At 39.5% G+C, this 13,286-nt stretch overlaps 1 protein-coding gene across 1 annotated transcript in view; it reads left to right on the plus strand.

Annotated features, from left to right (window-relative positions):
- Nucleotides 1-10,586: 10,586 nt before the first annotated feature.
- LOC118432162 overlaps nucleotides 10,587-13,286 on the plus strand; it is a 14,768-nt gene continuing 12,068 nt past the window's right edge. Inside the window, exons 1-2 of the mRNA XM_035843692.1 lie at nucleotides 10,587-10,713; nucleotides 11,210-11,337. Of these exons, the coding sequence (XP_035699585.1) occupies nucleotides 10,587-10,713; nucleotides 11,210-11,337 (255 nt within the window). The remainder of the gene's footprint in view (nucleotides 10,714-11,209; nucleotides 11,338-13,286) is intronic.

Raw genomic sequence — 13,286 nt, forward strand, 5'->3', positions numbered from 1 at the left:
AGCAAGTAAATTTTATGGATGACATCCTCTGCAGACTGCAAAATTAGTGCGATAGGGCGAAAAAAAAAACAAGATGGGTAAAAAAAAAACAAGATGGCTACATTTTCAAAAATAGGCACCATAAAGTTGTGGTGACTGTTGTTACAAGAATTAAGGGGACCAAACATGACATCAGAGCCAACAATGCATTCATCCCTGTATTTGGACATGTACTGGTGCGGTAAAAGTGACACTAGTGTGGTAGACTGGCATCACCAACAAAGTTGGCAACCACACTCATGGCTTCCATATTGGTGTCATATTGGTGTCGCTATCCAATAAGCTTCATTTTACAGCTACAGTCCTGGGTACCTCACAAGTGTCACTTCTACAAGACGATTATCAGGCTACAACACAATATATTTCCTCATTTTGGTACTTAATCGTCATGTTGACCCTCCCTGCAGAAGAAAAAATCTTGTTTTTTTTTCTGAAATCAGGCGAAAATTAATGCGCGCGCTGATGTCACCCAGAAAATTTACTTGCTGTGGCCTTATGAGTATTCGTATGTGAGAATGTCGCAGGTTATATTATTGGATGGTGTAGTATAATATATGACGAAGTCATGGTGCCCCAACGACCCACACAGAGGTCAAGGGATAGGTGAGGTGAGGTGAGTATAATATGATTATTTACTCCGCGGTAAGTTCTTATTTTTTCTGATCAAAATCTACAGTCGACATTGACTGAAATGTAAAGTGCTAATGTACCGTGTATCGAAAAGCGATAATACAGGAGACTATAAGGACGTATTATATAGCATTGCAGTTGACGCTTTTAACAGTGTAGCTTATTACCTTCGCCAAGAAGGTTATATTTTCGGTTAAGGCCTCATGTTGTGTCCCTATATGTAGGTCAACAGCATATAACTCGAGAAGCTGTGTATGGATTTTAATGATATTTGGTATTTGAGTAGCGGTTGCGGAAAGGAAGGTCGCTTTCTCGTAAACAGTATAACTCGAGAACCCTTGAATGGATCCTGATAATATTTGGCAGGTGGGTAGGTCACGAAAACAGAGGTCATGTTTGATAATGGGCCCCCTAGCGGCTCCCTAAGGTACTGCAGCAAAACTTTTTAATTTTTTAATCTCGTGTTCTAGACATGCTGTGGTAATGAGTTTTAAGTGGTAGTTAGCCCTTGGGGCAGAGAGTAAGTGCTGTGAGTTTGAACTGCAGGCACCAATTTCCTTTCAAACTTTGGACGAAAATAACTTGAGAATGTGTTGACGAATCATCATGATTTTTGGTATGTAGATAGAATGAGTGATGACTTACATAATGTAATATTAATCATGCAAATCAACAGAAAATTTGCATAATTAATGAGGAAAGTTCATAAATCCATGCCAACAGCATATAACTCAAGAAACTGTATATAGATTTTCATGATATTTGGTATTAAAGTAGCGGTTGTGGAAAGAAAGGTCGAGTTCGAAAATGGTTAGCGTAGCATTTTTCGCCAGGACGGTAGCGGGCCAAGTGTGTGCGTCCGTTTGTTTGTAGAATGCATAACTCGAGAAGCCTTGAACGGATCCTGATAACATTTGGTAGGTGGGTATGGGTAAGGAAAAGAAAGGTTGAGGTCGATAATGGGCCCTCTGGCGGCTTCCTAAGGTACTGCAGAAAAACTTCAATGTTTGACATCTCGCGTTCTGAACATGCTGTGGTCGTGATTTTTGAATGTTACATAGCCTAAGTGATGACGTACATAAAGTAATACTTATTATGCAAATCAACAGCTAATTTGCATAATTAATGAGGAAAGTTCATAAATCCACTGAATTCCACGCTTTAGGGCTTTCAAACTTGTCACATGTAGCAGAAATGTAAGAAAAATGTCCAATACATATTAATTATGCAAATAATGACCTCATTTACATAATCAATGACAAACATAAACATGTTGATGGATCATTATGATTTTTGGTATGTAGATAGCCTAATTGAAGACTTACATAGTGGGATACTTATTGTACAAATTAACAGCAAATTTACGTAATTAATCAAAGTTTACAAATATGAAAGTTGCACTGGAAAGTATCACAACAGTGTACATAATTTCATTGTCACCTCTGCCAAGAAGTTAATGTTTTTTGTGTTTTTGGGAACACACGTTCATGCAGTCGTTTGCTATTGGGGTAGGTCCTCTTTAGTGATACTAGTACATGAATAATTCCACAAAGTCTTGAATAAAGGCATTAATATTTGGCGAAGGGATGTGTTCGTGGAACTCTAGTTGCATTATAACTTGGGAAGTTTTACAGGAAGGTTCATGATAAATGTTGCTTTGGTCGGCTTGCATTACTTGTCGGCCTTTTATTAGATTATCTTAGATCAAAGGTCTTGGTTGCTCAAGGTCCCCAAAAGGTAAACTGGATTAATATTGACGTTTACTGAACAGCTTTATAGTAATTTTTACTGTTGATTAGCTTTGTCTCAGGACTCTGTGTAGCCTCCGGCAAGTTGAGTAGTCCTGGCTGTACTTATGTTTTATACAGCCAACCAAATCAAATGACATCAATAACGGAGCAAATATAGCTTATAATAATCACTTAGATAATGCTCTATTACCTCCATGAAGATGGAGGTACTGCCGTGCATATTTTTGGTCACGGGTGTGCTGTGGTGTTGATTTTCGCTACAATATAGGTGAAGTTGTGAACCTTTTTGGGTGTTTTTGTACGTGTATCCAGTCCAATATCTCACGGACGTCTATTCGACTGTGATGGCATTTGGTTCGCAGGTAGGTGAACGATTTTAACGTGTTTGAGCCTTCTGGTAAATGACCTTGGTACTGCAGCAGGACTTTCTCGTCTCGTATCTTTGGTTGAGGGTTCTCTGCTGTTTTGATTTCTAGGTGGCAAAAAAGTGTTCACATAAATGTTCAATGGTGTGGGATTGGGTATTCTAGCAGTTTGCTGTGGAACTGCAGGATCGTTTGTATCTTTTAAATTTGTCTAACCCTCTTGATGTTAGTTGACTCTACATGTATGTGTTGACTAAAGCTAATGACAGCACAGCTGTATATAGCACTAGGTTGATAGTCATCCGGTTATTTTTCTGTAGTCTGGGTCAAGCATTTTAAAGACTTAGTGTTGCTTTGGGCCATACTGAAGCTCTCTGCTTTCAACTGCTTGGGGTATGAAGATAGTTTGCATGATTATGGTCTTAGTAAGATTGTAATAATGCAAATCATGATGTAAGCTGCTTAAGTAATGAGGACGTCTAATATAAATCCAACGCCTTTCATGTTAAGACTTTTAAAGCATGTGACATAACTAAGGAAGAAAGGAACCATATTGAATACATAAAAAAATTAACGATAATTTTAATATTTTTTACTTACAAAAGTTCGAAACATGAAACGTAATATAATAAACTGCAGGTGTAGCACAGATATCTCATTTGCATATTTTACTGTGTCATGTAGTCATTCATGAACTTTACTATGCATCAAATATATTATTGTGAATCCATTTGCATAAAATCTATAAAAACTGTTCATATGTTATTGAGAGAGAGAGAGAGAAAGAGAGAATGTATATCAAACGCTCGTTGTGATTGTGTCAACGCAAATGAGACCACTGAGCATTATTTGCACTGCTTACGGTGAACAATGGTACATAAGTAACCGGCTAAACCCTTATCTAGTGTCTGTGTACCTAAACTTTGACCCACTCCGCTCCAACACTATTACTATGCTCGCAACTTCTCAGATCATGGATTGCACTTCTCTCCTTTCTTCATGCAACTGTAAGATTTTTACACTAGCTAATAAGATACTATTTTCGGTACTGTTTGTGTGTCGGTTTGTGTGTCACATCATAACGCGAAAAGCTGTGAATGTCAATGATGTTTAGTAGATCGATAGTGGTGGTTAAAGCAAAGGTAACGTTCGATAATATGCCTCCCCATCGGAAAGTCGGTGTTTTCATATCTCCTGTTCTGGAGGACAGCAACTGATGGGCTCGGTTTTGTTTCAGGTCTTGATAGAGAATAACTGTGTTGACGGATTGTCATAATTTTTTTGTATGTAGAAAGCTCAAATGATGATGTACAATGATGCTAAACATGGAAATTGGGAGCTAATTTGCACAATTGATAAAAAACCGTTATTTTTTGTCAACAGGCTCTATGATGTGTGTGTGTGTGTGTGTTTGTGCGTGTGTGTTGTGCGTGTGTGCTTGTGTGTGTTTTTGTGTGTGTTGTTGTGCGTGTTTGTGTGTGCGTTGTGTGTGTGTGTGTATGTTTGTGTGTGTGCGTGTGTATGTGTGTTCGTGTGTATGTATGTGTGTATATGTGTGTGCGTGTGTATGTATGTGTGTATATGTACGCGCGCGCGCGCGCGTGTGTGTATGTGTGTGTGCAAAAAAAAGCTGAAGCTATTTATCTCATTCTTTTAGCTCAAAAAAGTATTTCTCATGAAACGCGTGATAACTACAAAATATGTGATAGCGATAAGTAAAAACTTTATCTCTTTTTTTCGCCAAAGGATTTTCAATCTTCTTCTGAAGAATTAATGTGATAGCAACCCCCTTATCACATTAATTCTCTATAGAGAGATCCAGGATTCTTCTACTGGAGAATTAATGTGATAGCAACCCTCTTATCACATTAATTCTCTATAGAGAGATCCAGGATTCTTATATGGAGAATTAATGTGATAGCAACCCCCTTATCACATTGATTCTCCATAGAGAGATCCTGGATTCGCCTTCTGGAGAATTAATGTGATAGCAACCCCCTTATCACATTAATTCTCCATAGAGAAATCCACGATTCTTATATGGAGAATTAATGTGATAGCAACCCCATTATCACATTAATTCTCCATGGAGAGGTCCACGATTCTTATATGGAGAATTAATGTGATAGCAGCCCCCTTATCACATTAATTCTCCATAGAGAGATCCAGTATTCTCCTTCTGGAGAATTAATGTGATAGCAACCACCGTATCACATTAATTCTCCATAGAGAGGTCCACGATTCTTATATGGAGAATTAATGTGATAGCAACCCCCTTATCACATTAATTCTCCATAGAGAGATCCAGTATTCTCCTTCTGGAGAATTAATGTGATAGCAACCACCGTATCACATTAATTCTCCATAGAAAGATCCACGATTCTTATATGGAGAATTAATGTGATATCAACCCCTTTATCACATTAATTCTCCATACAGAGATCCACGATTTTTCTACTGGAGAATTAATGTGATAGCAACCCCCTTATCACATTAATTCTCCATACAGAGATCCACGATTCTTATATGGAGAATTAATGTGATAGCAACCCCCTTATCACATTAATTCTCCACAGAGAGATTCAGGATTCTTATATGGAGAATTAATGTGATAGCAACCCCTGTATCACATCAATTCTCCATAGAGAGATCCACGACTCTTATTTGGAGAATTAATGTGATAGCAACCCCCTTATCACATTAATTCTCCATAGAGAGATTCAGGATTCTTATATGGAGAATTAATGTGATAGCAACCCCCTTATCACATTAATTCTCCATAGAGAGATCCTAGATTCTTATGTGGAGAAATAATGTGATAGCAACCCCCTTATCACATTAATTCTCCATAGAGAGATCCACGATTTTTCTACTGGAGAATTAATGTGATAGCAACCCCCTTATCACATTAATTCTCCATAATGATCCAGGTTTCTTCTACTGGAGAATTAATTTGACAAAGTTCTGATAAAGGCCTGTTCGTATCAGTATGTGGTTACCGTCACCAGTTCGCAGCATGCAATCGTTTCCAGAATTAAACACCAGACACGTTACAGTTTGGTGTTACATAATGTCCTTTATTTTGGGAAAAACTTTATGAATGTTACGTACATGTACTTCAGTTGGTTATATAACGTCCTTTTTTTGGAGAAAACTGTATACGTTTTGTCCAGACGAAGCGCCCCCTATTTAGCGAACATGAGACCGGAAAAGACGTCACTGGGTACTCCCCCAACACCGCGGGATGGGGAAAAACATTAATTGGCATAGAAAGTCATCTGGGTTTGTCCAAGGAGCTTTTATTAGTTTGTCATTATGATAGAGAACTCTTAGAGTTCGTCAGGCCAGGTAGTAACGAGGTAGTTCCATTTTAGGTCGGGGGCCCTTCCGAACTAGACGAAAGCAATCTCTTTACAAGTCTTACAACATGTCCGAGCCGAGCCGACCCTGGCATCGAACTCAGGCCCGCAGATCCATGGATTTGGATTTAGGCCGTGGTACCCTGGGGGCCATCCGAGATCGGGCAGGCTAGGACAGTTATTCGGTAGCCCAAGACAATTAGGCCCGCCGAGCTCCTATTAGCGCCCCCGGGAGTTTAAGCCCGATTAGGAAGAGGGTAGCGATAACTCCTCCGGGCTGAAACTCCCCGGAGCGCTAATGTGAGGTCTGCGGGCTGAACAAAACTCGCGAACAAATCTCGCTAGCTATCCGTTTCTGTCTGGCTCCCAGGGTAGGCCATGGAGACTTTGGTAATTTATATACTCGTACTGAGACTAAAGAAGGCCGATAGAGTCGGAACATATGCAGTTAACTTCTCATTCTTACAGAAAGGAAATTTTATGTAAGACACCCTTAGCAGACTGCAAAAATAGCGAGATAGGGCGAAAAAATGATGGGTAAGAAAGCAAGTTGGCCACATTGTCAAAATAGGCACCATAAACATTGTAAACAAGAATTGACACGACAAAACATGGTATTATAGCCAACAAGGCATTCATTCATGTATTCAAGAAGTGCACGGGTGAATAAAAAGTGACACGAGGCTCGTTCTCATTTAAATGTCGAAATGCTGTCGCCTGACTTTACGCCTTGATATGGAGCAAATTATAGACAACATCACTGGTTACTTCATTTTTCCGCAACCCCAGTAATGTTTTGCAAAAGATGCACCACAACATTCGTGACGTTGATGGGTTAGAAGATTATTATAGCCAGGGGCGGGATTTCACACCCTAAAAAATGGCTGTCGCCTGAGAAGAAACGAAGAATTCAAATAGTAGCCAAAAATGTAACAATTCAGTTCCCAGAATGATTGTTCGGCAGGTGAAACCAACTACCCTGGTTTGAAATACTTTGAAATAGTGTAGTATAATTTCATTACTGTATTAATCGCTCTGTGATACTTGTCATGCATCATACCGTGAATAACCGTCGAGCAACAAAGTTCATTCATTCCATTACTAAAAAGGCATAGAAATTACGAAAGAAGAAAAATATGAGTTCCACGAATCCATACATGCTCTGATTGATTTAACCTTCACGGCTGAAACATTATGTGTGTTTTTCATTAATCATGCAAACAAGGTCCTCGTGGGCATACCTTTTTTTTGTTGGGCATCTCTCCGCCAAGTTAACAGAGGTAGACAATTCTATCTTAAGACTGGTATCGAGAGGAGGCCATACTAGCATTTTCTGATCATTTATGTTAACAATTACAAGTCTTCATTTACACAATTTAAGCCCCGGTCACAAAGCGCGTACGATTCCTTGCGATTCCTTCCGATGCGCAGGATAAGCGCAGTGCGACGTAAGTCGGAAGAAAATCGGAAGCAATGGTTTAAGTATATAAAGCCGTGGTCACAAAGCGCGTAGTGCATCGTACGATGAGGTCATAAGAGCGTGCCTGTGTCAATCGCAGTGAATCATAGTAAATCGGGGAGCGTCGTATGGCGAAAAATAGAGCTGAAATGGATTTTGAACATGTTCAAAATTTCGCTATCGTCGTAAGATTTTATTTGCCCCCATAGCAGAGTTCAATACGGCAATTTTTGTCTACTGATGAGGTTATAGATTTATGATTTTTTAGCATGTTGTGATGGTTTCAGTTTTCCCTGATATTGTCGATATTGACGAAAAGGGGAAATATATCAGTCGCAACTGCCACAGTCGCAACAAGAGAACAGCGCGCCCCGCACAGGTGATGCAGACAATTGTTTGATCGCTTCATGCACGTGAGTTTATAATTAGATCAAATCTCAGCTCTCGTCGGTCTTGGGTCAGTTTACCATAATCGTAATAACCATGGGGACAACTCGAACATAAAGGCAGGCTCTATGAGTCGGAAATATATATGATATAATGCTTATCATATGATTTTGTATGATGGCATCTTTTTGTTGATAGCATATCATGATACGATCTTCGAAAGAGCCTGACACGTAGAGCCGGCAAGCAGGCCGAGATAACCATACCAGTACTCACGCTTGATTTGAACTTTTGCTTGTAATACTCTTGTTGTCATGGTCTTTTTAAATTTATTTTTACAGTTAAAGATATTATAGGAAGGTATTTAACAGCTATGTCCACATTTTGTTGGTTAAAGAAGCACAAAAGCGGTCAGACGGCTGTACAGAAGAGGCACAAGTGAAAAATCGTGCGACGCTGGAAAAATTTTGAACACCATCCGATGCGTTGCGATGGCTTGCGATGCTTACGATTTTCTTGCGATGTACTGCGCTCATCGTACGATATGCGGAATAGTCCATCGCAAGGAATCGTACGCGCTTTGTGACCGGGGCTTTATGTTCAAGGATGTTCACTTCCACGTAAGTTCCAAATGCCACAAGAATGAACTTCCAGTCATTTACAACTATGGCAGTTTCTCATTTACTATGATGATAATGCGAATTATAAGGGGTTGCTATCACAATAATTCTCCAGTAGATGAGTACTGGATCTTTCTTTGGAGAATTAATGTGATAAGGGGGTTGCTATCACATTAATTCTCCATATAAGAATCCAGGATCTCTCTATGGAGAATTAATGTGATAAGGGGGTTGCTATCACATTAATTCTCCATATAAGAATCCTGGATCTCTCTATGGAGAATTAATGTAATAAAGGGGTTGCTATCACATTAATTCTCCATATAAGAATCCTGGATCTCTCTCTGGAGAATTAATGTAATAAAGGGGTTGCTATCACATTAATTCTCCATATAAGAATCGTGGATCTCTCTTTGGAGAATTAATGTGATAAAGGGGTTGCTATCACATCAATTCTCCATATAAGAATCCTGAATCTCTCTATGGAGCATTAATGTGATAAGGGGGTTGCTATCACATTAATTCTCCATATAAGAATCGTGGATCTCTCTTTGGAGAATTAATGTAATAAAGGGGTTGCTATCACATTAATTCTCCATATAAGAATCGTGGATCTCTCTTTGGAGAATTAATGTGAGAAGGTGGTTGCTATCACAATGATTCTCCAGTAGAAGAATCCTGGATCTCTCTCTGGAAAATTAATGTGATAAGGGGGTTGCTGTCACATTAATTCTCCAGTAGAAGAATCCTGGATATCTCAATGGAGAATTAATGTGATAAAGGGGTTGCTATCACATTAATTCTCTTTATAAGAATCGTGGATCTCTCTTTGGAGAATTAATGTGATAAAGGGGTTGCTATCACATTAATTCTCCATATAAGAATCGTGGATCTTTCTATGGAGAATTAATGTGATAAGGGGGTTGCTATCACATTAATTCTCCTGTAGAAGATACTTAAACCTCTCAATTGGTGAATTAATGAGACATTAAACCCAATATCTATTATCACAACTTTTTCAGTTATCACGCTATTTAGTTTAAATACTTTTCAGAGCTAAATGAATGTGATAAATAATCAGATCTAAAAAAAACACAAACGACATAATTTCCTTTTGTAATTACGTGTGCAATTTATGACTGCGAGTTCAGTTGGCCACAATCAAGCTTATGAGTTCTGAAAGGAGAATTCAACAATAAACCTGGGAAACGTAACAAACGACAGATGTGTGCGACAAAATCAACGGGTTTCCAGAATCGATGGGGTGGGCTAGGAAAGCGGACTCAGGGCTAGTGCCACCATGCCAAATTCAAGAATCATCAAAAGCATTCCTATTTAAAAAAATATAAACCTTTCACCAACATTTGGACATGCCTGATTCAGATTGCCTAAGTGCTGAAGGACAAAGCTATTCCTCCCAGGGTCTCCCACAGCTGGAAGCCAGTGGGGCACCAAAAGGTGGCACTAGCCCATCCCGCTAGCCTAGCCCATCCCGTCGATTCCGGAAACCCTAAAATCAATGCAAGACAAATACTCTTTGTAGATTACAATCAGCCTTATCTCTTATGTAAATCCACGAATGTTTATACCGTAGAATCAATAGTGTAAATGACATGCTAGACCCCATATGTTGATTTGTTCATAGATATCCATATATGTGTGTTTAGTTGTACTGTAAGTAGTTGTTATATATATAGACCTTACGAAAGTCGCTGTACTTTTGTCGTGTCAATAAAGATTATCTGTATCTGTAAATTTAACCTATTTGATCTCGACTATTAACGTTACAGACTTTGGTGCAAGTACTGCTGTGAAGAACGCAAACAATGGCCCAACTTCCTGCCATTACGCAGCTGTTTCACAAAATTTCTGACAGCCTAGAAGAGAAAGATGTCGTTAGTCTGCGAGCCATTGTCGGTAATGGAATGCTCGGGCCAGCAAGAGTGGAAAATGCGACACCTCACCAAATATTCAACATGCTACAAGACGCCAATAAGATCGGCAAGGGGAATCTCAGTTTGCTTGTGGAGATTTTAGAGACTCTAAACAAAGGAAAATTAGCAGAAGAAGCTAAAAGACTAGAACTGGAGCAAATGAACGAAGGTATGTCTGTACTTTGTGCCTCAGTATTAGGGTAAACAATTGCAAATCTGTCTTTGTTTTCAATAATTACATATCCACTACACATATTGGGTGAATAAAACCACTGGCTGAGCCTGTTATTAATGAAATATGACTCAGAGTTGAGATTATGAAACAAAATTCGTTGTATTTAATCATGTATTGTATTTAACATCATGCTTAACTCTACATGGGAGATACATCCAACCATGAATACACCTTACTAGTTTGCATGCACATACAAATAGAGGTCTGACTTCATTTTTTGAGGCAAGAATGACTTTTTTGTATCATGGCTTTTTTTTTGTTTAATTTCTTTGCATTGCATTAAGGGTTACTTCGGTGGTAGAATCAAGAACCTCGGAGAATAGTGTGGCCCAGACAATGATAGCTACCACCTGAAATTTGATTTATAAACTGATTATGATACGACACTAACAGACTCAATTTTGTGTTTATGTTCTTTTTCAAACGTCAGCCGAGCAACCGCCTCTCGAAGGTCATCAGCTGCAGGGTGAACAGCATAAACAAGAGTCACCTGTCTCATCAACGGAATCTACAACAAAGAGTGGAACAACTGGGAGCCACCCACCGGAAGTGCAAGGTGTAACGCTAGCTTACCTTTATCCTCGGGTTACCCGTTGATTAGATGAAGAAATGGGTATTCATGGTTTCAAACTACAATACGTTGAAAATCTGAATCCAGCGACTTGATATCCCTAATACCCCTGTAACAATGCGCGAAAATGAATCAGTCACGGTGAGTTTGTGAGTTCGGCAGTAAGACGTCCGGTGTTCTCTCGATCAGCGCGCGATTTTTAGAGTTTGCCGGCGATTTTCAGGGGTCGGCCGATGCTCGCTGTGCAGCGAAGCATGTTCTCAACGTCAACGACAAGTCGCTGGCAATCTCTGAGATCGCATAGCTCGTTACCAAGTCCCCTGCAGGTCGTCCGTACCTCGCATAGGTATCGGTCGACATTCAATTGATAGCCGCGCGTCAATCCAACGATTATAGACCGATTTCACCGCGGAAGGTGCCCGGACGAGCTCATGTCAATTATTCCTGTCATTAAGTTTGCACCTGACTGAAACATACTCGTACCCGCGACCCCTCGTTGATAGTGCCCTAAAGTGATAGTGCCCTAAAGATGGCCAAATTTCATGTTTTTTTACGTGCCAAAATCCGGAAACATGACCACAAAACTTCTTTGGCCTGTTGCCATGGCAACGAAAGGTTCTGAGAAGAAAGAAAGCTATTTTGAGGGGTCGTGTACCAAGTACTATCACTGTGCAAAAAAGTAGCCAAATCTATTTTTACGCCCGGCAAGGTAATGAGGCCCATTCTTTACATGGATCAATCAGGCCAGTATTAAAACTGTATTTTAGACGTATGTGGTCCAGCGTAAATAAATCTACGCTTTAACCCATGTTTATCATAAAGATATATCAAAAATTGCATCAGAAGGAATTTATTTTGTAATAAAGCATAATGCATACTCATTGTGGGTCAAAAAGTTTTACAATACCGGTTTATTGTGCCAATAATTTATCTGACATAGATTATGTTAATGAGGTAAATTTCCCTACACTTGGGGATTTTTGCTGCATTTCATACTGAAGTTGCTAGGTGTCACTCTTTGCACATTGCAACAACATGAAACAAAAAAATAGCCGCAAACTTCGGGACTAGTAGCCAGGTAAGTACATTTTAAAGACATTTATGACTAGGAATGTCCTTGATAGAGTTTGTATTGTGTGAAAAATAGATTTGAGACTGGATTGGCAGCTGGAGAAGTCACTAAAGCTTTCCCGTACAGGAATCGGGGTGGGAGGGGGCGACATGTGGAACTCTGTGGTTGTCTCTGATTATTTTGATGTGATCCTCATGTTAACTGATGAACACTGGTGAAGCGCCGAGGTACCTTTTCCTGACGAATTCCCTACTACCCGGCAAGGTACAGCTTTTTTTAAAGCACTTGTTTGACCGGTGCCACCATTGTTTGACCCTTACAGACATTCGCTCTTAGTCACTATACACACTCAGCCAGATACCTCACTTGCGAGCATTTTACATTTACAACCATTAATCTGACATGTTTCTACACAAATACAAGCTTCGGATGAGGTCTACATAATTTTAGGGTCTTTTTTTAATGAAAAATTTAGTTCTAGGCTCATTTTGTTCATCGGACAGAAGATATTTTAAAAAAAATTAATGGAGTCTTTATTCATCATTCGTTTTATATAGGCAAGAGCGAAGGATGCCGAGTCAGTGACATCATTGAAAAGCACGAGGACAAAAGGAAAAAAGTTGTTTGGTCTTTTCCAAGCAACCTTGACGCACATCAGTGACAATCCAGCCTTCGAAACCCTGGTCTACAATGAGAATAGACCCCTGATGAAAGATCTGCAGCGACGACTGGATATCCTTGGGTCTACACTCTACCCTGTCGTCTTTTTAGGTATTGCCTTTTAACGTTACTTGTTTTCAGCCAATCAATGACATTTCTGATGGTAGCTTTCATTTGCATCCCGTGACACAGATTGTTCACCGG

Source organism: Branchiostoma floridae, chromosome 15, assembly GCF_000003815.2.
Source record: "Branchiostoma floridae strain S238N-H82 chromosome 15, Bfl_VNyyK, whole genome shotgun sequence".
NCBI classification, from domain to species: domain Eukaryota; kingdom Metazoa; phylum Chordata; class Leptocardii; order Amphioxiformes; family Branchiostomatidae; genus Branchiostoma; species Branchiostoma floridae.